At 40.0% G+C, this 27775-nt stretch overlaps 2 protein-coding genes across 2 annotated transcripts; both read right to left on the bottom strand.

Moving 5' to 3' along the window:
- Positions 1-14521, bottom strand: mbtps2 (membrane-bound transcription factor peptidase, site 2). Its single transcript, XM_007910586.2, has 11 exons — positions 14435-14521; positions 11088-11236; positions 10616-10754; positions 8653-8756; positions 8096-8223; positions 7370-7488; positions 5610-5790; positions 4812-4906; positions 3482-3677; positions 2669-2744; positions 1-2052 (listed from the first exon to the last, which is right to left on the bottom strand). Exons 1-11 carry the CDS (start codon positions 14507-14509, stop codon positions 1830-1832), a joined length of 1485 nt encoding a protein of 494 aa, XP_007908777.1. The 5' UTR covers positions 14510-14521; the 3' UTR covers positions 1-1829.
- A 2215-nt stretch (positions 14522-16736) lies between these two features.
- Positions 16737-27449, bottom strand: apooa (apolipoprotein O, a; the record flags this gene model as incomplete). The annotated part of the gene is given in 9 exon segments (NM_001292942.1): positions 16737-16983; positions 17309-17363; positions 18048-18164; positions 18574-18665; positions 18948-19046; positions 21260-21314; positions 22334-22453; positions 22952-23050; positions 27396-27449. Coding segments are annotated over 8 exon segments (645 nt in total). The 3' UTR covers positions 16737-16983; positions 17309-17318.
- Positions 27450-27775: the final 326 nt, after the last annotated feature.

Genomic DNA, 27775 nt, shown 5'->3' with positions numbered 1-27775 from the left:
TTTTATTTCAATCAATAATGGCCTTTATGGAAAACATGAATTTTGCACACCAAAGATAAAACAGACCTCGTATACATTGACTGGAACTCATTTGAAGCTCTAAAATTCATGCTCGCATTGACCAATATTCTGCTGGCTACCTCATCAGATTAGAAACCAGATTAACCATTGCACAAAATACTTTTTAGAATGCTATTGAAATAGAGAATGTATTACTGTCTCAGTCAGAAAAATGAAGATAAGATACTGGTTACATCGACACAATCAACAAACGTGGCAGCAACAAAACAGAGTATGATTCAAATTCATTTCAAACAGATCTAATAAATACAATCATTGCAAACACAGTAGGATAGAATCACTGCATTAATATTGCACTTGACCGATTGCCTGCTTTACATCCTTCAACATAGATTGGAGTTTTAGCACCTTCAGTGTGACACGTAAACATTTAACTGTCCACTTGATACGCTGAGTATGTTATTGTCTAGGAAGAAGAAGGAGTGAACTCTCCACGTTGTCTTAGTTCAAGTAAATGCATTTTGCTACTTAAACGATCCAGATGCAACCGTGACAGTGTCACAAATAATCAACTCAATCCACAATACAAACTGAAGAAAAACAACTGGTCTCCAGGGAGAACAATATAAAAATTTGTGGTGGGTAAAATGTATTTGTTATCATGCAATGCAACACAACACAGTACTGTACTATAGATATAAAACAGCTGTATAATAAAAAAGCAAATTACATCATGGAACTGATCTACCATGAACACAAATGCTTTTTACAGGAATAAAAACTTTTTTTAAAAAAACATAAAGCCTTAAGAGTTTAAAATATTCAGATACATAAATAAACTTGATCTACAGTCCATCTCTCTATACTCCTGCTACTAATCCGAATGATGGAAACCAGTGCAAACACGGAGAATATTATATTTGAAATATTTGAATTGCATTCCATGATTAAGAATGCTTACCCCAAACTTCACTCTAAAATGCAAAAAGTATCAAGCTTAAACACACAGTATTTAGCTTATTCCATAATAGTATTATCCTTTCAAAAATATTTTTAATGAAAAAATTACATTCCCAGAATTTTAATGAAATTCTGAGAGCTTTCCCCAAGAGCAGGGTTTTCTTGGGTAGTTCATGGTAATTATTGAAATAATGATCCATTCCAATACATGCAAGGATAAGTATGAATATCATCAAAAGATCTTCCCATATTTATGATACAAGACACGATATGGTTGACAAGTCCTTGAATAAGCAATTTTGTGACATTTACGTTTTCAGTTGTGAGTACCATGAATAAAACACAGATCACAGTACCATACAGTACAGTACAGTTTCATCATCTATAGACACGACCAAAAGCAGTTTACAGTTGCTTCAGATTTGATTTACAAATTTCACGTTTCTCAAAACTAAACTAATAATTAAAAAAAAACTGAATTACAGGGACACTTTGATATCAGGTTCCCTATTCGCATTACACTTCTCAACATTACTGCAAAAGGTTACATCAGCTGCAGTTGCATTTAAAATTGGTGCATTTCAATTTTAACTAGTAGATCACCAAACTAAGTATTGAGTGGTTCCTTGCCCTATAAACAACAAATCGTGAAAGCTTAAAATACTTACTCTACAGGAATTTTTTGCTCAATGAGAGATCCAAAATAATAGTTTGGAAAATTATCTCACTCTCAAAGAGCATTATATGAGTTTCATCGCTGTCTTGGACCCAGAAGCTGAAATATCTTACAATGTGCAGTACTGAATTTGATAATTATATACTCATTAGTCCTGAACATGTTTAATCTGCTACCTGGCAGTAACCATCCAAAGCCCTAACACCACATTTGAAGCTAAGAGAGCACTGCCAAGTAACAAGATAAAAAAACCGACAAGTTCACGATTCTGCTTCTCTACAATGAGAGATCCAAGAGTAATTTCTAAAAAGGAACTCAACATCCATTGTCCATCTAAAGCAAAACAGGGGACTGCATTGATGACAGCTAGGGCTCCAGAAAGTGAAAGTAGGTATCTGGTATTGTGAGGTCAAGGAAATGGAGAATAATGCATGATGTACAATGATTCATAAGTATGCTATTTCACTTAAACTAGAATAATTTATAAATTACATGCTTCATTATATCCAGGAAAGGTTATTTTAACTACTGATAAACCAATGAAAATAAAAAGGGAAACTTAACCCAAATTTGCTTGGCTGTCTAACCATAATTCACTTCTGCAACTTTCCAATGAAATGTGGAAAAGGTTGTTCAACAATAATTAAGTATTATGTTCAAATGTATTGCAGTTTTGAAACTGGAATTCAGGTGTTAAGTCAGTTTTGGCTGGTAATACTGTACCGCATACTCAAACTTTGCATTGCAGTTTAACACCAAACAGTGGTGATTGTGAAACAATTAAGTTAATCATTAAAAAAAATTGCAAACTGAAATACTGGAAAGGAAATAAGATACTAAGGATTTTTAAACAAGGGTTTAATATCTCATGACAGTTTAATGTCTCTAAAAGTGCTTAGGCAAATCTTATAGAGCTTTTGCTGCCCAATAAGGAAAATTATTGTGAATGGCTGTTCGGCACTTACTCCTCTCTCCCGACAGGCTTGGTGTATGAATTACAAAAAAGGATACTTGCAAAATGTTTCAATCACCACAGGAAAGTCCAGGTGCAGAAAATTGAATCGTGGCATGTAATTGGTAAGGCTCACTGGAGGGAAATAAAAAACATTACCAAAAGCACAAGATGTGTCATTCTTACTGCAACAAAATTGTGATAACACACACATGCTGAATACAACCATCATAGAAAACAATTAACTATCAAATCAAACATGCAAGTGTTAAAACTGGCTATTTACTTTCATTTAATATAAATCTCCCCAATCTTACTCCACACTCGGTCTCCCAATCATCAATCAAAGCATATTGAGATGCACTTCCGACGTGAAAGGGGGATATGTGTCAATGGAAATTGTTGTGGTTCTGGAATATAAATATTTCCCAGACTTAGATACAATAATTCCTCTCCAAACCTCCATTGAAATTTTTGGAATTCCAGTTTTTGCATGATTTGGTTATGTACATTAAGATTTACATACCCTGCAGAGCACAGACACACACTAGATTTACATAGATTGTACATCACAGAAACAGGCCATTCATCCCAACTAGCCCATGCCAGGTGTTTATTCTCCATATGAGTCTCCACCTAGTTGCTATCTTGTACTTGTGTCGCCTGATTACAGAATCCTCAACAAGTGGGAAAAACCTATTTATGCTAACCTTATCAAACCCTTTTATATTTTTTGAACACCTCTATTAGGTCCTCCTTTAAACATCTCTTCTCTAGTACAAAAAGGCCTAACCCATCCAATTTGCTTACACCAGCATTATATCTTATTGATAAATATCAAATATTTTCAGAACACATTTCATATTACAGACCTGCATACTGAAGATGGATCGGATGTCCTACAAACAACATTGCCATCTTAGGTGAATGTGTGACTCGGATCAATCTGGTTTGGTTTTCCAGAGAGGGTTTCACACATAGGCTCGGGACAAACTCCTTCTGACAATCCATGTTTGTCTGGCAAATCTGGCTAGATTCAATGGCTTTTCTGGCAGGCAGACAAGCATACTACAAATGGGAAAAAAACAGAAAAAGTATTAGGAAGGTGGCAGAACACAATAAGTCCTGTAAGTCAACAGCAATGGATCCAACAATGGAAAGAATGGTCTCCCCAGCTGGATAGTTTTCTTGAGTTTATGTATGGAACCTGACACACACCAATTACGGTGATATAGCTACTCAAATGGAAGGAACAGACAGCTGACAGCTTTTTTCCATAATATTAAACCTAAAATACAAAACACTTAAAATAGAATTGTGATTACCCATGAAACAAAAATGCAATACTTCAATTCTGCTTGCCTGTTGGCACCTTTCGTTTTTTTTATATATACTGTTTTTCTACATACACTTAAACCGTGGCTAACCAGACCAACGGGTTGGGTGGGGTGGGGGAGTAATCCAGTCAAATGTAATTAACATTTGATGGCTAAATGTAATTACAATACCAGTATTTATCAGCATTTATTGGCTTTTTTTAGTGCCAAAAAATGCCGATAAATGCCACTATCGGCAATGTAATTGTTTAATTCCCACAAGCAGAAAACAGCAAATAAGCTTTTTTTAAAATTTGTAGGATTCAAACTGAGTCAAAGTCGATGTCCCTGGCCACTGAAGGTCAGCAAGGATCGTGAGGCGGGGAAGTGTGCAAAGAGAGTGGATGGGCCAGCCAGAGTCTACATGAGGGTCTGCAGATTTTTTTTTTTAATTTTTCCTGTTTTCAGCCTGGTTTGGCTCAGTATGAATTCCAGAGAGTAAGCCAGGGGTTTACTGTATTCCAAGATAAATTATCTTCTGTATACTTTAATTTCTTTCTTAAAACTGCATATTTTAATCTCTTTACTCGCTTTCTTTCTTACTCCAATGATGCAGCATCCCAGCAGGATTGTCAGCCTCGAGTGCAAGTTCAAAGATTCAACATAGGGGTTAATCCCACAACTTTCTGACTCAGGCAAGCATGTCTTCCAACTGAACTACGCTGACACCCAACACATAATGTTTTACATTTAACTTTTTTCTGCATTTACTAATCCATAAAAATGAGACTTCAGTATAGACGTGCATCTTGACCATAGTATAAAAATATTTTTCATTCGGTAAACACCTTTTTAGTGTGGCATAGTTAGGTTCTATGTTCCTTACCAGATGGCTGTCTAAATTGTTGCTATAAGAAAAACAAATATCCACAAGGCTGTTATTGCTGCAACATTCCATGGTACCATCAAGCCTTCTGTATGCTGCAGAGGAAAGAAAAAATAGAGGCAATCATTTTACTATACAACAAGCAGTTGTTACAGTCTAGCATTATAGTTCTGGTGTACTACTTTTAATTCATTTGACTCCATTAAAATAAGAAATATTAGAAGAGCTAGTTACGCATTTGACAAGATGAAGTTTGTGCTCCAGGAAGACATCTAAATATCAGTCACCAAGATTGTATATTAGATTGCACGCTGCAAGTCATTTCTACCTTTGTTGTATGTTAACACACAAGTCTCGCATTCACTTGTTTTTTTACTGCACTTATTGGTTGATGAAAGGCTCATCTAAACCTCAGCATGAAATCTCCTTATCAGGAGGATGATTGGAGGGTGAGGTGCCACATGCAAGCATCTTAATTAAATAATGCATAGATCAGCTTACTAAGGTTCCTGAGGGTCACACACATTATCTGCCTCTCCTTCCTGCAAGTTGGGTAGTAATCCAGACAAGAGATTACTAAATCAGCTTTTACTCAGGAAAGGTTAAGGTCTCCAGTTTCAATATACCAGGACTGTATACTATCTTATCTTTCAGGCTGGGGATTTTATGCAGTTATGTTGCAAATTTACATTTATTTGGCCATCCCAAGTAATGTGACGTAGTAAAGGTAGAAGTGAACATCAGATACAGTATATCATTAGAATATATTGTACTCAACCAAATATTGCATTTGTATACCTCGTCCCATAGAGTTCAGGTGTCGTAGTGTTTCTTCATTAATACAGTATCCAGTCTGAGGTTTCAAAGAAATGTCTTCAAAACATTTGTGCCAATTTTCCACGTCATGGACTGAACAGTCTTCAACATATTTAATAATGTCCCCTACAAATAGTCCTCTGGGTCCACTGGCAGGTGAATTCTGTAAATCATAAGGCAAATATAGCTGAATAAATAATATGATTTCCAAGAGTATAATACTATACCCTAAAATTTATGAATTATATCACCTCACCAAATTGGAAATTCAATTTGCATGACTCAAATAAACAGAATGAGTTGTTTAAGTAAAAAATAAGTAGACATGTGAAAAACATATTATTCTAGGGGAAAAAACCCTCTCCTCTATTGGTAGGTATGCACCTTGTATACTTTGTCTAGCTCCAAGAAAAGATTGAGGAACGTTGTCCCATGTTGTTGGTACAAACGATCAAAAAAACACAAAATTGTTTCAGGTGAAGAAGGCCTTTTGGTCTGTTTGATCCTATCTTTTCACTGTACCCACCCTAATAGACTTAGTTGAGAAAAGGCAGGAGACTCATGTGGAGTATAAACACTGGCACAGACCAGTTGGGCCGAATGGCCTGTTTCTGTGCTGTATATTCTATGTAATTCTGTGTAATGTTTTCCCATTATTGGATCAATTTGTTTTTCAAATGAGTCTTTCAAATGACCTGCTCCCCAATCCATTGCTGCTACCCTCTGCCATTGCTCAACTGGCTCCGGCGTTCTGTTTGTCCCTCAGGTCATAATAATAATACTAATAATAATCCTTGCATTTGATATAGCGCTTTTCACGTCGGGAGGACGTCCCAAAGCGCTTCACAGAATATACTGTACAGTGAATTGACTGTATATTTGTGGGCGAACGCGGCAGCCAATTGCGCACAGCAATGTCCCACAAACAGTCGTAGATTGAAAATGACCAATTTATTATTGTTTTTGGTTTTTTGGAGGGATTATTATTAGGCTCTGTGTGGAGTAAGGAAACTTGCCCAAGGTTTCGCCCTGTCTGGAATTGAACTCAGGTCTCTCGCTTACAAAGCGAGTGCTCTAACCACTGAGCTACAGGACTCCACTATCCGTTCTACATCAGTGGCTGTGCTTTCAGTAATTTTGTCCCAAAACTCTGGAACACTCTGCCTCTATCCCGCTGCCTTGCCCCATCCTTCCCATCTTCAGGTCAAGCCTGAAGACCTTCCTCTTCGACCGTGGCTATGATCACCTCCCCCCTCCCACTGGCTCTGCATTGTGCTCTACCACTGTCAAGCGCTTTGAGACTCTACCTTGTGTGAGAGGTGCTCTATAAATGCAACTTGTTGTTGAGTTTCAGTTATCCTTCCTATTAACCTATTCCAGTTATTTTTGGGTTAAATTTTTCAGCTTCCCTCTTGGTAAGTTCTATTAATGAAAACAAGTTCTATCGGTAATATGGAGTACATGTGTTTCTTATTCCTAAATATATTAGCTTGCTTTTATGTTTATCGAATTTCTTTTGCCAGTTATTAGTTTAGTGTAAACCATTTTTCTAAAATTTCATCCACTTGAAATAGTTCCTGAGTTAGCTGCAAACCCAATTTTGTGCTTCACAATTTCCTGAACTAGTCATTGAAGTTAATGTGGCAATATGAAATGGCTTTACCCAAAGTGATACATGAGGCACAAAATCACATTTACATAAGAATTCAGAACTTGCCGGTTTAGTTTAGTTATTTAATTACCTCGTGGACCTCGGTAACAAGCGCACCAATTCCTGTGTAGTACAAAGGGAGGAGGAACAGTGGCAACAAGTAAAGGACAATTAGAGCAATCAATGCCAGTATGAAGTTGTGCCACACACCTGCAAAGAAAAAAAATGAATATCTTGCATCAAGCTATTGCTTTAACAAGCAAGTAAATGACTCATATTATAAATACTTTATTGGCATTAAAAGTAGAAATTATTATTGAAAGTTTCAGTTAGCAATTTTTACTGCTCACTGATTTATTTTCGATAATATTTCAACGAAACAGACTATCAATATTGGAATTACCTTTATTTTGCAAATAATTTATGCTGCACAGAATGTAAACCCAAAGTTATTAATATTAATAAGAATTGTATTTGATATAGCGCCTTTTGTGTTAGGCGTAACATCTCAGAGGTACTGCACAGGATTTACTGGGAAGTGCTATGCATTTATCGAACTCTCAGTCTAGTTTGGGCATTCTTTATCATGGCGACGGGTTTTTACATGTGTCAAAACCCCTGATCAAAAGTAACTCTGCCCCCAAACATAGCTTTCCGCAGTGTTCCAGCTTTCTCTGCCACCTGATCTTTTCTCTCTTGTCTACGAAGTATGGAAGTGAGCAATAAAGAACACAAGCCAGTCTGTACTGAGTTTCAAAATCAATCAGTTGTAAAAATGTATGAACTATTAAATATAACAAGCTGCAAGGATTTTTACCTGCACAGAATATTCTTAGCTGCTGCACTGGAGAAATTAGCTGCAAGTGATTGGTATAAAGGTCAACGAAGGCCCCAGGATAGATGATGAAAAGAAATACACCAAAGCCATTGAATCTTACTTGTTCCCTGTGAAAAGATTTGTAAAAAACTTAAAACTTCAAAATGTACAAGCCAAAGACCTAATGAGTAGGGTGGTATTCATTGGATAAGCAGCACAAAACTTGAGGACAGGGCTCATAATAAATACCATGTGTGCTTTTCGTTGGTTTAACTCCAGCAGGAACTCAATGTACTGGAGTCTTTATAGCTTGCTAATCTGTGTCTAATACTTTCCAGAATAAGTGAAATTTGGTACATCCCTCCTGGGAGAGAATAAGCATTCCATTCTAAACAAAAGGAAATTTCCTTGTGCAGGTGCAAGCATATGTGGAACCCTCAGTCTGGTTTGGATAATGTTAAGCACATCGTTGGATTTCTATGTAGGTCGTCTAGCAAACCACAAGAAAAAGCTTTGGTAATAACTGTGAACACGAATACGATGAATAAGAACCTTACCTGATGGCTGCCACTCCATGGCCAATTTCATGTATTACACCACTGATGAGAATAGCAATGAAAAAATATGCCATCTGGCTGGCTGGCAGATTGATACCAGGCACCTGTTAAAAGTTAACAGGATGTAGCAAATTCAGTATTAGCAGCAATAGCAGAAAATCAGATTGCACATTATATTTCCCTATGCTCTGTAAGCAGTTGTTGGTCCCAGATCTGTTCTGAAAGAAACTCTGTACTGCATTAAAAGGAAGGCCTTGGGGTGCAATTGGATACTTGGCAGGCTCCACACTGAATCTAATTGAAAGGCTGTTCCACTACACTAAATTAATCTAAGGAATGAATTGCCACTTAGTGCAGACTCTGAAGAACTGAAATATACCAACAGATTCTTACAGTTTGATCAGTAAATAAAGAGATACTTGCTTTGTGTCAAACAGAAGGAGCATCTTTTTTAAAGGGAGGGAGATAGTGGCAGAGGGAAAAAAAGAGAAATCTGCAGAGCTGAATGCAAGAATATACAATGCACAAGTGACTTAAAATGTTTGACCCTTGCACAGATCACCCAATTAGCTTCAAGCCACTTGATAAATAGTTCAAAAGTGCACTATCTGCACACCAACTTTATTTGATTTTTTTATTGTAATTCAAGTTATATTAGAATCCTCTGATAGTGATCACTCCTGACTGAAGTTAGATAACATTTATAGCGTATAATGTGGTGCTCTTTGGAGATTGCAGTGGTTAGTCACACGATATGTCATGCAGAATGCAGGTTTGCTCCCCAAATCTGAGTTCCCAGTGTCAATTGTGCAATCACAGGCAGTAGCAAGCGGAAGCCTACAGTTGCTCTCTCTTTTACCTTAAAGAGCACAATTTTATCGTTTAAGAATTTTACATTTAAAATTGTAAATATAGTTTTGATTTGCAAACTGGTTTTCTACAGTGTGTTTTAAGTCAAATGTGAAGGCTACGATCATGAAGATTTGCACGATCTGGTTCTTCCCCACAGATTCCTCAACTCCAAGAAGCCCATTTCAGAATGACATTGGCAGAAGTCTGACCTCATAAGAATAATAATCCTTGCAATTGATATAGCACCTTATCACGTCTCAAAGCCCTTCACAGAATATACTGCAAAGTGAATTGTCTGTATATGTTGTGGGCGAAACGCGGTAGCCAATTGCATACAGCAGTGTCCCAAACAGTCATGGATTGAAGTGACCAATTTATTATTATACATCGGGAAGGACATGTGTGTATGCTGTGGGTGTGTGTGTATGTGTGTGTGTGTGTGGGGAGAGGGGTGGGGGTGGAGAAAGATAAGGAAAACATCTGTTGCAAATTGTCAAAGTCACTTATGACCTTTTCTTACTTGGAGGGCTATCCAACCACAGAGTCACTTTTTTTGCAGTCTCACAGAACCAAGAAATTTAGGTATCCACAAACGAATTGTGGAGTTGCAGCTGACAAAGCAGAGAGTGTTCCATTTCAGAGGTAAAACGATGTAAAATGAAATACAAAGATTATTAAAATGCATGAGGCGCATTTTTCAGCTTCTGAAACAAATTTCTGATCAATTAAACTTCTGTATGGCAACTTTTTTGGGGGGGCGGGGCAGAGAGAGGAAGGGGGAATAGAGGAAGAAATAAAATAAAATTGACTGTACATAAACCTTCCATTTAAAATAAAAACTCATGTACACAAGGAAATAGAAATATCTGTACTCACTTTAGATAGTTAGCATGGGTCCTGGGTAAAAAAAAATCTTAAAAAGGCTCCCCTTTAAAAAGGATTCAGAAGTACACTATTCAACACAAGTTACTGCACCAATCCTCACATTATGTTGGCTAATAATTGCAGTCATTAAATTTAGCATATACAATTTTGTATTCAGTACATCTACAAACAGAGATGAGATTTTCGCATCTAAGCAGCTTAATGTTTTACAAAGCACATTACTTACCACAACTTGCAGAATGCGTTCATTTTGAACTGTAGATGTCTCTCCTGTCATAAGTGCCAAAGTCTGGACAAGTGTTTTTGCAAGAAGAATTATCGATGCAAACATAGTCACCACCCCAAATGCCAAACCCAGATTGAACCTGAAAATGAAAAATAATTGTATGTTCCAATTGCAGGGTGCAGTATTTTAAGGGAAAACTATAATCTTGAGTTAATTTATGCTTATTTTTTTGCACATTGTTGTAATCTAATTTGATGCGGTTGCATTGTTGGTATAAAATTACATGTTACACAAGCACCTTCTGAAGCAAGCAAAGAGTACCAAAACCACAGATATTTTTATGATGTACGAAGATTTCAGCCCACTTCTGTTACGAAAAGCACAGTCTAATTTTGGTTTGAAACCTCAATGAACCATACGAAGCCTGCTGCTGAGGTGGACAAAGATAGTCTTATTTTAAAGTAAAACTTACCACAGACAGAGTAATTGAGGCTTCCATCGTCCTACCTTCCCAAACAATCGATTGAAAAGAGTAGTTTGCCAACGTATATGGAAGGGTGAAATATTTATTCCATGATATGCCAACCATTCTTCATACCACGTGTTTAGACTCTTCGATGACTACAATGAAAGGGAATGCTATCAGTAACATTTTCAACAAATATCAATAAACCAGAATTTTAAATTTCCTTATCCTTTAAGAATAACTCCCACAAAATTTCACCCACAAAATATACAGTCAGACCACTTCACAGAAAATCTTGAAGCACTTTGAGACGTCTCAAAGACCTGTTAAGGCATGATATCAAATGCAAGGATCATTATTATTATCCACACTCATAACACAACTAATCTCAATTTGTCACATCACGGCAACAGGATCATATAGACAAAGGAATGGGAGGAAAACAGGAACAGGAGGAGGACACTCAGGACATTTACCTGTTACACCAGTTTTAAAACCTCCTAGATCTTTAATCCCAAAGCCCCATTCTTTCACTACACCCGTTTATACTCTACTATCCAAGTATCTGCCTACAGTATCTCTGTTAAATATTGCTGTAATTCTGTTTCTACAGTTTTCCAGCGCAGAGGATTCCATATCATCATGGCTGAGCCTGTGTGCGTGTGTTTGGAGATGGTTGAACCTGTGTGTGTGTGTGTGTGTGTGGCTGGACCTGCTGGTGTGTGTATGGCTGAGCCTGAGTATGTCTGGCTGAGCTTTGTGTGTGTGTGCATGTGTGGTAAATGGTTAACTCTGTTTGGGTATGAGCCTATTTATGTATGGGCCCGTTTGTATATGAGGCTGTATGAGCCTTTTTGACGGAACCTGTATGTGTGTGTCAAGATGACTGAGGCTGTGAACAGTGTTTGTGGCTGAGGCTCTATGTGTGTGTGTACAGTATGTATGTCTGAGCCTGTGTGTACAGTGTGTGTGTGTTTCTGTGTACAGTGTATGACTGAGCCTGTGTGTACAGTGTATGGCTGTGTACAGTGTATGGGCCTGAGTGTGTGTGACTGAGGCTTTGTGTGTGTGTGGTAAATGGCTGAGTCTGTTTGTGTATGGGCTGTTTGTGTATGAGCATGTTGTGTATGAGCCTGTTTGAAGGAGCCTGTACGTGTGTTTGTGTGTATGTGCATGTCTGAACCTGTGTTGATGTGTGTGTGACTGAGCATGTGTGTATAGCTGATACTGTGTGTGTAAGTCATACACTGTATATGTGTGTGTGTACAATGACTCAGCCCGTATATGTGTGTGTGTGTAGATGACTGAGCCTGCGTCTAGTGTGTGCAGCTGCGGCTGTGTGTGTGTGTACAGTATGTATGACTGAGCCTGTGTAGTGTGTGTGTGTACAGTGTGTCTGACTGAGTCTGTGTGTACAGTGTGTGTGGCTGTGTACAGTGTATGTCTGAGTCTGTGCGTGTACATTGTGTGGCTGAACCTGTGTGTACATTGTGTGGCTGAGCCTGTGTGCATCTAAGCCTGTGTGTATACAGTGTTTGGGATTGAGCCAGTGTGTATAATGTGTGGCTGAGCCTGCGTATACAGTATGTGGCTGAGCCTGTGTGTACAGCGTGTGTACAGCTTATGACCAAGCCTGTGTACACGTTTGGGGTCTGGGCTGTGTGTACAGTGTTTAGGGCTGAGCCTGTGTATACAGTGTGTGGCTGAGTTTGTGTATACAGTGTGTGGCTGAGCCTGTGTGTACAGTGTGCGGCTGTGTATAGTGTATGGGGTTGAGCCTGTGTGTAGTGTGTGTCTGAGCCTGTGTATACAGTGTTTGGGGCTGGGCCTGTGTATAGTGTGTGAAGTTGTGTACAGTGTGTATGTATATGTGTACAGTGTGTGTGAAGCTGTTACAGTGTGTGTGTAGTGTATACAGTGTGTAGGGTGTACAGTGTGTGTGAGGCTGTGGGTGTGAAGCTGTGTGTAGTGTGTGTACAGTGTGTGAGGCTGTGTGTAGTTTGTGCACAATGTGTACAGTAATGTGTAGTGTGTACAGTGTGTGCAGTGTGTGTGTGTACAGTGTGTGGTGTGTACAGTGTACAGATGTGTACAGTATGCGTGTGTGTGTGTACAGTTTGTGTGTACACTGTGTGTATGTGTGTACAGTGTGTACAACAGTGGAGTCCTGTAGCTCAGTGGTTAGAGCACTCGCTTTGCAAGTGAGAGACCTGAGTTCAATTCCAGGCAGAGGGCGAAACCTTGTGCAAGTTTCCTTACTCCACACAGAGCCTAATAATAATCCCTCCAAAACCAAAAACAATAATAAATTGGTCATTTTCAATCTACGACTGTTTGTGGGACATTGCTGTGCGCAATTGGCTGCCGCGTTCGCCCACAAATATATGGTCAATTCACTTTACAGTGTGTTCTGTGAAGCGCTTTGGGACGTCCTCCCGACGTGAAAAGCGCTATATCAAATGCAAGGATTATTATTATTAATATGTCTGCAGAGTGTGTGTGAGCGTGTGTGTGAGGCTACGTGTACTGTGTGTGTGTGTTGTGTGAGGCTGTGTATAGAGTGTGTGAGGCTGTGTGTAATGCGTGCAGTGTGTGTAGTATGTACAGTGTACTGTGTGTGTACTGTGTGTTTAGTGTGTACACAAGTGTGTACAGTGTGTATGTACAGTATGTGTGCACAGTGTATGTACACTGTGCGTGAGGCTGTGTGTGTGAGGCTGTGTTTGTGAGGCGTGCGTACAGTATGTGCAATGTATGTGAGGCTGTGTATGTAAGGCTGTGTGTGTAGAGTGTATGTGTGTGTACAGTGTGTGTGCGGGACTGTGTGTACAGTGTGCGGGGCTGTGTGTACAGTGTGTGTACAGTGTGCGGGGCTGTGTGTACAGTGTGTGTACAGTGTGCGGGGCTGTGTGTACAGTGTGTGTACAGTGTGCGGGGCTGTGTGTACAGTGTGTGTACAGTGTGCGGGGCTGTGTGTACAGTGTGTGTACAGTGTGCGGGGCTGTGTGTACAGTGTGTGTACAGTGTGTGTACAGTGTGTGTACAGTGTGCGGGGCTGTGTGTACAGTGTGTGTACAGTGTGCGGGGCTGTGTGTACAGTGTGTGTACAGTGTGCGGGGCTGTGTGTACAGTGTGTGTACAGTGTGCGGGGCTGTGTGTACAGTGTGTGTACAGTGTGCGGGGCTGTGTGTACAGTGTGTGTACAGTGTGCGGGGCTGTGCTGACGGCTCAGTGGCCGCTGAGGCCGCTCCTCCCGCACATGTCTGTCTGTCTGTCTCTGTCTGTCTCCCCATCGCCGCTGAGCCCCGGTACCTGCCCCGCCCGGTGCCCGGTGCCCGGTGCCGGTGCCTCACCTTGAGGAGCGAGTCGGCCAAGTACAGAGCGCACCACACCCCCACCGCGCCGAGCACGGCGGCCGCCGGCACCATCTTACCCACCCGCGCCCCGGAAGCGGAAGTGCGCCCCCTCCCCCCGGCGGCCATCTTGGTAAAGGAGAGTTGGTGGGAGAGTCACTGGGTGGTGGTGGTGGGGGAGGGGGAGGGGGGGGGCGTGGGGTCAACTGATTGGTGTGGGGCGGCTATTAAGCTTCTCGTCTCAACAACAACTTGCGTTTGCACCGCCGCCCTTCGCTCGGGGCGGCCTCACGGAGCGCTGGACGGCGGCAGAGCCTGACCCCGAGCCTGGAGGGAGGGAGGGAGGGAGGGATGGAGGGGCTCATAAACACAGTCGAAGAGATGCCAAGGAGGAGGCGAGGCAGAGGGATCGAGGGAGAGCGTTCCGAAGCTTCGGGCCCCCGATGGTGGAGCGGAAGCCGGTACGAGGGGACGATTTCCCTCCTGGAAGCGCTGGTCCTCGCCGGGCTGCGGTGCCGCGTGTGTCCACGCCTTGCCCGGTTTCAGTGCTTGGCCGCACAAGTGTCAAGTTTACGTTTTCCACTGTAACAAATCATGCTGAACGTCTGACACGGCGCCTTTCCGCCGGAGGGGATGCCTGTGCGCAATTGGGTTTCGCCCGCGAAATATACTGTTAATTCTGTGAAGCGCTTTAAGACGTCTCGAAGACGTGATAAGGTGCGATATCAAATGCAAGGATTATTATTGTTATCTCACAGTGCTTCACAGGATCTATTGTAAAGTGTGGCGACTCTGTGTTTTGTCTGGCGAGGTGGCAGCCAATTTGTGCACGGCAATGTCCTACCACAGGCCGTGAAATGAATGACTTTTTTTCTCCCTGGGTGTTTGTAAAACAGAATTTCCGGAAGAAACCGGCTTCTCTCTTTTTGAATAGTGAAACATTAAACTTTTCATGCCCCCTGAACAGGGAGACATTACACGTTACGTTACAATCATCTCAGGTGGTTTGAGAAGATTGTGTGTTTGGTGCCAAACTTGGGGCAATGACTGGATTGAGGTTGTTTGAATTCATGTCACGTGGAACCTTAAAGCCAGTTGAGATAGAGCCATTCATTCACCAATCCAGGGCTGCATTCAAACGCAATCTCAGAAGTGAAAGGCAGGTACAAACTCACCATCCTCTCCTATCAATGGCTTAATTCTCACTTTGCTCATATCAACTTTGCATTACTTGGGTATCTCCAAATTGGCATTCAGGGTAATTCAACGTACCAACTCTTGGTTTTCGTGAAGACATTTTCCAGGATGCTTATGTTATTGCATTACCTCTGGGTTTAAGCATAAATCGTTATGGGCTACAATTTATGCTGTTTATTGTTTTGTACAGTATAAGCCACTAGATAGCAGCACACCCCTTCAACTAAGTAGTTTCTTCTATTCCAGGTCTTAGTGCCCACCAATTTTCCGAATGTGCCTTTATTTTGAAAGTTTTTAAATTAAAAATATTGTTCCCACTGTTGATATGCTGATGAGGGCTTAATTTATCAATTGATTGAGCCAATCCAGGCCTTATAGTAGAATAATCCTTGCATTTGATATAGCACCTTATTACGTCTTAGACATCTCAAAGCACTTCACAGAATATACTGTAAAGTGAATTGATGTGTTTTGTGGATGAAGCGCAGCAGACAATTGCACACCACAGTGTCCCACAAACAGTCGTGGATCATTTATTTAAAACTTTTTTTTAAAGGGATTACCCCCGGAAAAGCGTTTTAGACAATCGATTTAACAACCGGGTTCCTATTTACTGCTAAGTAAACAGAAACGTGTGGAGTAAGGAAACTTGCTGAATGTTTTGTCCTGCCTGGAAATCAAACCCAGGTCCTCTCACTTGCAAGGCGAGTGCTCTAACCTCTGAACTCCAGGCTTCTGGGCTGATAGCAAATGGTTACTTTTTGGCCGAGAACACATCATTTCAAGATTGCTTTTTTACCCCAACCCATTTTCAGAAAACTTTGGTTAAAATATTTTTTCATACCCATAGCTTAAAGATATTTCTCCTGTTGTCCTGGCCAACAATCTTCCTAATACTATTTGTTCATTAATTTCACAGCTATTTGAGGGTTATTGCTGTGCGCAAATTAGCTGCCACATTCTCTTATGAATACAACTATTACCGAAACCTTGTGACGTGTTTTGACATATTTAATGTTATACCAAATGCAAGGATTATTTTTATTTTCAATGATTTGTATTCTGACAAATTCAAATATATATTGAAATCAATAATGTAAACATGGATGATTAAAGGTATTTTATTGGAATCTTTTTTAATATATTACACAAATATTTATGTCTCAAACAGAATTTCTATTTCAATTGTACAGACATCAAGTCATAAAAGATTTGGTTTCTTATAAGGTGGATGCTACTTTCAATTCATTTACTTCTTTAGGAAAATTCTGTTTCCACCACTGTCTATTTCTTCCAATTACAATTGTTCATCCGCTGGCAAGCTGTTCTAAATTAAGTTTTTTGATCAGCACCTTGTGAAAAAAAATCAACAGTTAACACTAAATAATTGGCCCCTTTAAACAATGTTTAATTAAACAATTTTAATTTAATTTAAACAATGTCTGTTACATTTTTAATTTTATTTTTGAATAAGAAAAAAAAGTGTTCAAGAGTTTAGTAAATGTTCCACATTGTATGTTAACTTCAATATAGGCTTTGATATGTATATATAGGGTGCTGACATATATAGTGTTGAACAGAAACCTGTGAAAACATTTTAAGCAAGTTATATTTTAGATTGAAATGTATGTCTCTCCTACTTATATATATTATGTGGACGAATATGAATAAACATACCCATTAAAGCTTACGAGGAAGAATTTGTTGGTTTGACAGATGGAACACCTTCAACCTTTAAAATAAAATTACATTAATCTGAAAGTTCCTTAGGGCAAACAATATGCAAGCCAAAATGTCAATCTTTAAACCACATAATTGAAGTCCAAGGAGATTGAAGATGAATTTAACTTTCAAAAGCATAATTGTTTATAACAAAATATGTACAACAGCTATCTTAAATGAGTACATATCTTGAACGTATTTAATGAGTAAAACAAGCTTCATCATCTGCTTCCTTTTTCTTCATCTAATGTATAGAATGAAACTCTGATAACTTGTCACCCCAAGGGAAATAGCTCAATAGCTACTTACAGAGTTGACTGGTTATCCAAAGTACAGTATGTCGAAAGTACAAAGTACTTGAACAGCTGGAATATTGAGTGACAAACTAGTTCACTCCCCAGACAAATGATTAAATTCCAACTTACTGCATATTCATTTAAGAAAAGCATACATCTTTACAGATAGATGTATTTTGCATCATAAAATTACTGGTAGAGCTGTCAAAAGAAAAAAAGTGCTCTCGTGTTTATATTGGCTTCAGGAATGTGTCTTCAGGAACACAAAATTGACTAAATGTATTTTGACGTGATCCATTTTGATTTATTTTAGCTTTGTATTTGTTTTGTTATTACATGTTATTTATGACCCTCAAACAAACTTTTAAACTGACTCAAAATGTTGGTAAAATATTTACCTGACTGCTTTCCACTTTTGAGGCAAGACGTCGCTTCTTGTCTGTATTTTCTTTCCAGAGGGATTCCACTGATAAATAACCTTGTATACCCATTTCATACAGAGCTGAACCACTGACCTAAAAAATTATACAAATGTTCAATAAATTAAAAATAAAGTTTTTCATAATATTTCTGTATTATAGCAGATTTGGCTGGGTTAACAAATATGCTTTTTAAAATGTTTACTACTAATAAAAAATCTTATGTTTGATATGGCACCTTTCACATCAGAGTGTCTCAGAGCACTTAATTAAAAATCTAAAAATTAAAAATCTGTTGACGGGAGGGTTGGTTTTCTAGATGATTTAACTGACTGAAAGATTATAACCTCTAAAGGATGCAATAAATAGTATATTACAGTATGGAATAGTATGGAATGGAATTAGCCATTTGTCCCAAATAGTCCATGCTGGTGTTTATACTTTAGAGAATAACAGAAGTTGTTCATATAAATAATTATTGATGTTCTCTGTAACAAATGTTTACCTTTGCAGCTTCAATCACTTCTTTTGGATAATACACGAATGCACAAGTTGCCAGAAAGCCAAACGAATAAATTGTTTTTCTCACACGAGAACCTATAAAATAAATTTTGAAGAGGATGGTTGATGGTAAGTCTCAAAACAATCCAAAGTAAGAAAATCACCACTGGAGCTGGGGAAAGTTTGGTAATGAATCACTCAGGTGACGGTGTTGGGCTATTAAAATGTGGGATACCTATTTTTGAGACAGTAGAGACCTTTAATGGAAATCTTATACAGATCAAATGTTAAATAAACTTTAAAAACAGCATTTCTGATATAATAATTAGTTAAGACATTAATGGTACATTTGAACAAAATATCAGTTTCAGCTCCTACCTCTTCCAGCAAGGACAAGACCAGCAAATCCAGCTAGTGCAATAATTCCGGCTCGTGGATAGAATTCAGGTGGGGGATTCTTCAGAAAGACATAGCTGTCTAACAAAAAAAAGCAACTCAATTTGATTTTTTATAAGTGAGTGTATTGAAACTTCAACAGCGCATTTTTAAACCCACAATCCATTTTTAAAAGCATCTAAACATATTGAAATAATTCCTATCCAGCACAAAAGGCTTTGTGTCTGTCCAACATTCAGTACATGAAACGTTCAAATGTTGCACACTATAAAGGGGAACAATCAGCAAATGAACTTCTGCCATGAATCTGAAAGTTGTAGAGTTTATGTAGGATATTTCAAAATTAGGACCACGTGCATTTTTATAGTGCCCTTCATATAGGGTAACATTTCAGCATAAAATGCACTTTGCAGTATATCCTGTAAAGCGCTTTGATGTCATGGCGATGTGATAAAGTGCTATATCAAACACAATTATTATTATTAACATCTTGGAACACTTTCCAGCGATGGGGTTGGACTCCGAGCAAGGAAGGGTAGGAGGCTGAGATGGCCAGAGTCACATTTGAAGAGGCAGAATTTGAGCAGAACCAACAGTTTGGGGGTGATGGTGTCTTGCAAAGTAAAAAGGCGGAACACTTTCACTCAGACTTGAATGGACTTGTTAAGGTCTCACCATGCCACAGTCTGTCAACTGGATGATGTAAGAAAGCACAATTCACACCACAGGAAAGCCTAAAAAACATAACAGTTTTTTTATCTACAAAATAAAAACCCAGGTATTTCTTGAATTGTATTTTTGATGTCAAAAATGAATGGGCGGGGGGCGGAAATTCTGTCTCTTTCTATTATCTTTTCCATCTCTGATGCTACACTGTATTAAGTATTACAGGCTTACCTTCTCGTGTCCTTAGAAGATATGTACAAGGTTAATATAGATGCTTACATTAATTTGATTTCCAAACATGCCTAAATTCTTTACAAACCGTTCCTATGCAAACCATTACAGTGAAGCATCCCAAGTATGTGTCCAGACCTGTATAACATGCTTGAGACAGTTGTATGGGACATGAACTATTGTTACTATTTGGTAGCAATCAGTACAAACATCTTCCTTATAGTTTAATTATATAATTTCATATGTTTTGCTAATATGTTTCCACATTATGCAGGATCTGATTCTGCACTTTTGTTTTTCTATTTTGGACCTGGTAATGCTACTTTGTTATCTGGAGAGAAATGCATATGGCAACAGCATCTCAGGGCCAAATTTTGTAGCTGATTTCTCCTTTGAGCCTCGAGTCCTAATATGGAAACTGCTGTAAATGATCTTTGGAGTACCATCCTTTCTAGTTCAAATGTATTGTAGAGAATCAAATGTATTGTAACTTCATACGTGTACTGCATAGTCTTAGACTGTATTAATAAACTCCCTCTGGCATTTACAATATTCAGTAATTCAGCTTAATAGTCATCCACAGACATGGGTCAACTTCCAATGTATGCGGATGACACCCAACTCTACCTCTCTGCCTCCACCCTTGACTCCAAGACCATTGCTTTCCTGACAGAATGCCTGTCAGACATCAAGTTCTGGATGAGAGCTAACTTTCTTCAGTTGAACATCAACAAGACCAAAGCTCTCCTGACTCCCGTCAGCACTTCCTCACCTCAGGCGCTGGCAGCATCACCATCCACGGTTGCACACTCCACCTTGCTAAGCCAGTCCTCCCTCCATAGACTGCAGATCATTCAGAACTCTGCAGCCTGCGTATGTCGTGGCAACCAGAAGTTTATGCAGTATTCTCAGTGCGGCTTTGCCACAGCACTGTATATTACCAGTATGACGTGTGGCGATCTGAACTCAGGGTGTGTCCTGGTATTGTTGGAGTTTAACCAGTTAACACTGGCTAGCATGCCATTGAGAAAACTGCCAGGCAAGCGTCCTGCTACTTCTCAAGCTAGGGTCACCTTATCCATTGGGGCTTTGGCTTGTATGGCTAACAGGAGCTAAGTAGGAAGCACTCCTGCTGCCACTCCTGCCAATAAGCCAGGCTATCTGGTCTGTCATCAACAGGGCCTTGGACTACTGCAGAGACAGCAAGCTCAGGAACCAAACTACTGAGACTGCCACAGAGAATTTACTCAATTCTGACCTTCTGTTGCCAAACATGTCAACTTTTTAATGAAACATTATTCAACAACAACATCAAATCAAGCTTCATAAGAGGATTCTGACAAAATTGGAGCTAAAAGTCCTGGAATCCTAGCAGCACTGAAAATCGCCACTCTTACCTTTTCCACGCTGAACAATATTTTCTATTTTAGGTTTCACGGTTGTATAAACACCCTGGAAAAGAATATTCACAGAAATTACAAAAAGATACACAATAAGAAATCAAAAATCATAAATTACCTTCTCAATCATCCACGCAAGCATGAAAAGCCGCTCTGAAAGAAGACTATGGGTGCAGTTCAAAACTAGAGTCGCAAGCGAGAGGACCTGGGTTTGATTCCCAAGCAGGTCAAAACATTGGGCAGGTTTTCTTACTCCACAGCCTCTGTTTACCTAGCATTAAGTAGGAACCTGGTTGTTAGTCAATTGGCGGATTGCTTTTCCGGGGGTAATAATCCTTCCAAACAAAATAGTAACAATAATTTGGTCACTCAATTCACGACAGTTTGTGGTACACTGCTGTGTGGAATTGGATGCTGTGTTTCGCCTGCAAGATATACAATCAGTTCAATTTACAAGCGCTTTGAGACGTCTTGAAGACCTGATAAGGCACTACAACAACAAAACACTACATCAAATGCAAGGATTATTATTATTATTAGGGTCATGTACACTGGAATAGGGAAAAATAAATTACCTGACCTAGACAATGGGATCATCCTCATCCGAAGACTTCCTAAACTAATTCCAGCTCCATATGTCAGAGTTTGTCGTGAATTGATGCTTAGATAAAAAAATCCCAAATTGATAAACTCAGGATCAAACTGGTGACTAATAATGGTGCTTTCATTAGGTAGAACTGGGGTGACAATTGAGGAGATCATTTGGATCTATAAAGTGTCATGCGAAACACTTAGATACATGGATTATGCATTTTCAGGTCAAATTTAAGAAATTAAGTTCGCAAAAATGAAAATTATATATTTTTTAACTTGCTCTCTTTAGTATTCTATTATAATTTTATAATTAAGATATACTAGATAACATAAACTAGGTTTACTTTCATGATATAAAATAGACCTGAAATAAACTGTATTCTTATTTTCACAATCAGATATGGACATCATATTAAAATAATTTCAAGATCATTCAAAAGACAGAAATTAAAATATAGTCCAAGAGTCTCTCAATACCTGACACCAGGTTGTATATGGCTCAGCTGACTGTCGGAAAACAGAGATTGTCTCTTCAAGATGGCTTGGTCGGTCTTCTTCATATCTGTATATTTCAATAGGAACAGTATAAAGTGACAGCTGCAAAACAAGAAGGGTGGGGAAGTTGTTTCCATGCTTTTTATCTTGAGGAGTCCAACATTGGCTATATAAGCCAAGTCGCATATCAGAAATACAGGAACATATTGAAACTGTAATCACCAACTATTGTTCTAATCGCTGATACATCATAAAATAAAACAAATAGAATGTTAAAATACAGCAAATTTAGATACTTATAAGTTTGATTTCTTAACTGAAAAGTATATCTCCTTCCTTAAATAACAGTATCCTCTACATGCTACAGATACAAAGGTCTGATTGACAGGAGAAAGGAAATCTCCAAGGGCACAGCTCCTTTGAAATATCTTTCATTGATAATTTCATAATAACTCCCATGTCATTCCCCCGTTCTGAGTGAAAATGATTTTTTATTTGCATAGCAGAACTTTTTCCTATTGTGTTTTTATTTTCTACCTGCACTTACTTCTATGGCAGCAAAGGCGATTTTAGGTGATTGCTACAACAAGGCATACATACCTGGTCAACCTTCAGCAGTTCTTTCTTTTGTCTGTTACTCTGTGCAAATACTCGACCTGAAGCAAGGGCCAGGCTTGGGAAAGTTGCGAGGGCAATTACCTGTGAAGGAACAGGTATGTAGGCGTAACCAACTAAGGCGTAACCAACTAAGCAGCCGCGATTTCTTGATTGAATATTTTAATTGCACACTATATGGTTTTAGTTGATTAAACTCCATCAGTTCCCCACCCCACCCATGCACACCGTGAGGGCCCAGGCTATGCTTAGTACTGTCCCGAATTAGGTAAGGATGCCTTCCTTCAGGGAAAGAGTACATTCTATTCCAGACATGGAGGTGGCATGTTTGGAACTCTCAATTTGCTTAGGATACTCTTATGCATGGTGATTTGCGGATGCGTCAGATAAGAATATAATAATAATCCTTCCATTTGATGTCGCCCCTTATCATGTCTTCGAGACGTCTCGAAGCGCTTCACAGAATATACTGTAATTTATATACTGTAACCGATACCTGTATTTGTAAAGCATTATTCTGTAAACATCCATGATGTGAAACACCTATTTATCTGGGAGATTATTGGTCAGAACACCTTGAGAAACTCTCTTCTCCTTTGTAATGCTTTGCTGGCATCTCACTGGGCTACATTGACTGAATAGGAACCAGTGATGGAGCCAGGAATAGGAACCAGTGAAAAATAGAACCTTCCAAGTTTGCATCATTTAATGCTATCTTATCAAGTGCAATTACTCACTGAGCAGTCAGGCAAGTCACCTGTTTATTCCTTTCTCCCCTCCCAAGACTCTAATTTTGGAAGGGAATCCAAAGCCACAAATATTATTCCTCTGCAGTATTCAGTATGTGCCGTACATTTATTTTGTTCTATTGCAGCTCAGGAAGAGTTTTAACTTTCCCCGTGAGTTTGTCAATACTTACCAATAAGCAGAAGACTACAATACTACTGTAAACTATAATGATTACAATAAAAGAATCTCAATTTAGGGTTCATTCAAATCTTTGTGAGGATTGCATATTTGTAATTGAGCAATGTGCAACAGATATAAAAGCTGATATACACACTCACTCTAACATTATGCATATCTCGCTTTAATCTTTTTCAAAAATATTTATACAACAGCCCTTTATTTTCAATTTGTAATAGTCTTTTAATTTAGGAATTCATTTGTGTTTTCATGAAGCTCAGTATTTACTCCATCCTCTCTCAGTTTTGAAGGTGGCTGGGAAAATGACAATCTCATGTGATATAACACAGCCATAGGGTTAGTGTTAGAAAAGTACAAGTTCATTGCTTTGTAGAGTGTCAATCTTTAAAGGGTTGTCTTAATTTATTCAAATACAAAGTCCATGTTTTGGTAAGCTGCACTGTACAAAGGATTACAGTAAAGGGATTTTCAGCCATTAGAAATGCAGTCATCAACTTGTCTCTTGAAACAATTAACCTTGCTGAACTATAGAGATGTTCTGTTGGGTGACAGACGTCACTGATAATTATCAGCATTAATCCACTAATTAAAAATAATTGAAGGCTGTCACGTAACTTATCAAAGAGCACTATGGCAGGCAAACTGAGTAACAGTACTTTTGATGTGAAGTACTTCTCCATTTAAGTCTCCCGCAAGACTGATTCTCCACTCCCAAATCATATTCACTCTCTCAATCAGTCTGTGTGTGTCTGTCATATACTCACACTCTCTGTAACACACACACTCTGTGTGTGTCTGTCATACACTCTCTTTGTCACACATACCGTGTGTCTGTCATACACTCACACTCTCTGTCACACACAACAACAACAACAACAAGATTGCATTTACAGAGCGCCTTTCACGTCGGGAGGACGTCCCAAGGCGCTGGACAGTTGGGTTGGCACATTCTGTGCCTATCATACACTCTCTCTCTGTCACACACTATGTGTGTGTCTGTCATACACTCACACTCTCTCTGTCACACACTGTCTGTCATATACTCACACTCTCTCTGTCACACACTGTGTGTCTGTCATACACTCACACTCTCCGTCACACACACTGTGTCTGTCATACACTCACTCTCTCTGTCACACACTGTCTGTTATACATTCACTCTCTCTGTCACACACTCTGTGTCTGTCATACACTCACTCTCTCTCTGCCACACACACTGTGTCTGTCACACACTCACTCTCTGTCACACACACTGTGTCTGTCATACACTCACTCTCTCTGTCACACACTCACTCTCTCTCTGTCACACACTCTGTGTCTGTCATACACTCACTCTCTCTGTCACACACACTGTGTCTGTCATACACTCACTCTCTCTGTCACACACTGTGTGTCTGTCATACACTCACACTCTCTGTCACACACTCTGTGTCTGTCATACACTCACTCTCTCTGTCACACACTCTGTGTCTGTCATACACTCACTCTCTCTGTCACACACATTGTGTCTGTCACACACTCACTCTCTGTCACACACACTGTGTCTGTCATACACTCACTCTCTCTGTCACACACTCTGTGTCTGTCACACACTCACTCTCTCTCTGTCACACACTCTGTGTCTGTCACACACTCACTCTCTCTCTGTCACACACTGTGTCTGTCACACACTCACTCTCTCTCTGTCACACACTCTGTGTCTGTCACACACTCACTCTCTCTGTCACACACTGTCTGTCATACACTCACTCTCTCTGTCATACACTCTGTGTCTGTCATACACTCACTCTCTCTGTCACACACTCTGTGTCTGTCATACACTCACTCTCTCTGTCACACACATTGTGTCTGTCACACACTCACTCTCTGTCACACACACTGTGTCTGTCATACACTCACTCTCTCTGTCACACACTCACTCTCTCTCTGTCACACACTCTGTGTCTGTCATACACTCACTCTCTCTGTCACACACACTGTGTCTGTCACACACTCTGTGTCTGTCACACACTCACTCTCTCTGTCACACACTCTGTGTCTGTCATACACTCACTCTCTCTGTCATACACTCTGTGTCTGTCATACACTCACTCTCTCTGTCACACACTCTGTGTCTGTCATACACTCACTCTCTCTGTCACACACATTGTGTCTGTCATACACTCACTCTCTCTCTGTCACACTCTGTGTCTGTCATACACTCACTCTCTCTGTCACACACATTGTGTCTGTCATACACTCACTCTCTCTCTGTCACACTCTGTGTCTGTCACACACTCACTCTCTCTGTCACACACTGTCTGTCATACACTCACTCTCTCTGTCATACACTCTGTGTCTGTCATACACTCACTCTCTCTGTCACACACTGTGTGTCTGTCATACACTCACTCTCTCTGTCACACACTCTGTGTCTGTCATACACTCACTCTCTCTGTCACACACATTGTGTCTGTCATACACTCACTCTCTCTCTGTCACACTCTGTGTCTGTCACACACTCACTCTCTCTCTGTCATACACTCACTCTGTCACACACTCGGTATCTGTCACACACTCACACACACTCTGTCTCTCTCTCTCACACTCTCTCTCTCTCACACACACTGTCTCTCCCTCTCTCACACTCTGTCATTCTCTCTCACACACTCTGTCTCTCTCACACTCTCACACTCTGAGTCTCTCTCACTCTGTCTCTCTCTCACACTCTGTCTATCTCTCTCACACTGTCTATCTCTCTCTCTCACACACTCTGTCTATCTCTCTCACACACTCTGTCTATCTCTCTCTCTCACACTGTCTATCTCTCTCTCTCACACACTCTGTCTATCTCTCTCTGTCTCACACTCTGTCTATCTCTCTCTCACACACTCTGTCACTCTCTCTCTCTCTCACACACACTCTGTCTATCTCTCTCTCACCTATCTGTCTCTCTCACACACTCTGTCTCTCTCTCACACACTCTGTCTATCTCTCTCTCTCACACTCTGTCTATCTCTCTCTCACACTCTCTGTCTATCTCTCTCTCTCACACACTCTGTCTATCTCTCTCTCACACTCTGTCTATCTCTCTCTCTCACACACTCTGTCTCTCTCTCTCACACACTCTGTCTCTCTCTCTCTCTCTCTCACACTGTCTCTATCTCTCTCTCTCACACACTCTGTCTATCTCTCTCTCTCTCTCTGTCTCTCTCACACTCTGTCTATCTCTCTCTCTCTCACTATCTCTCTCTCTCACACTCTGTCTATCTCTCTCTCTCACACACTCTGTCTATCTCTCTCTCACTCTCTGTCTCTCTCACACACTCTGTCTATCTCTCTCTCTCACACACTCTGTCTATCTCTCTCTCACACTCTGTCTATCTCTCTCTCTCACACACTCTGTCTATCTCTCTCTCACTCTCTGTCTCTCTCTCACACTCTGTCTATCTCTCTCTCTCACACACTCTGTCTATCTCTCTCTCACTCTCTGTCTCTCTCTCACACTCTGTCTATCTCTGACCTGAGTAACTTTGTTCATTTTGTCTCCTTGTGCAAAGCATCACGGGATCAAACTACAGTGGCCGAGAAACTCACACACACCACAGCCCAATCCCCACAGCGCCACCACCACCACCACCACCAGCACATACACCACCACCAGCACATACACCACCACCAGCACATACACCACAGCCCAATCCCCACAGCGCCACCACCACCACCAGCACATACACCATCATACACACCAACACACACCACAGCCCAATCCCCACAGCGCCACCACCACCACATACACCATCATACACACCAGCACCACCACCACATACACCATCATACACCAGCACATACACCATCACACACCACAGCCCAATCCCCACAGCGCCACCACCACCACCACCA

The sequence above is a fragment of the Callorhinchus milii genome, unplaced genomic scaffold, assembly GCF_018977255.1.
Source record: "Callorhinchus milii isolate IMCB2004 unplaced genomic scaffold, IMCB_Cmil_1.0 Scaffold4, whole genome shotgun sequence".
In the NCBI taxonomy this organism is placed as follows: domain Eukaryota; kingdom Metazoa; phylum Chordata; class Chondrichthyes; order Chimaeriformes; family Callorhinchidae; genus Callorhinchus; species Callorhinchus milii.
The sequence above is the reverse complement of the archived record's forward strand: the minus strand, read 5'-3'. Positions and strand labels throughout refer to the sequence as shown.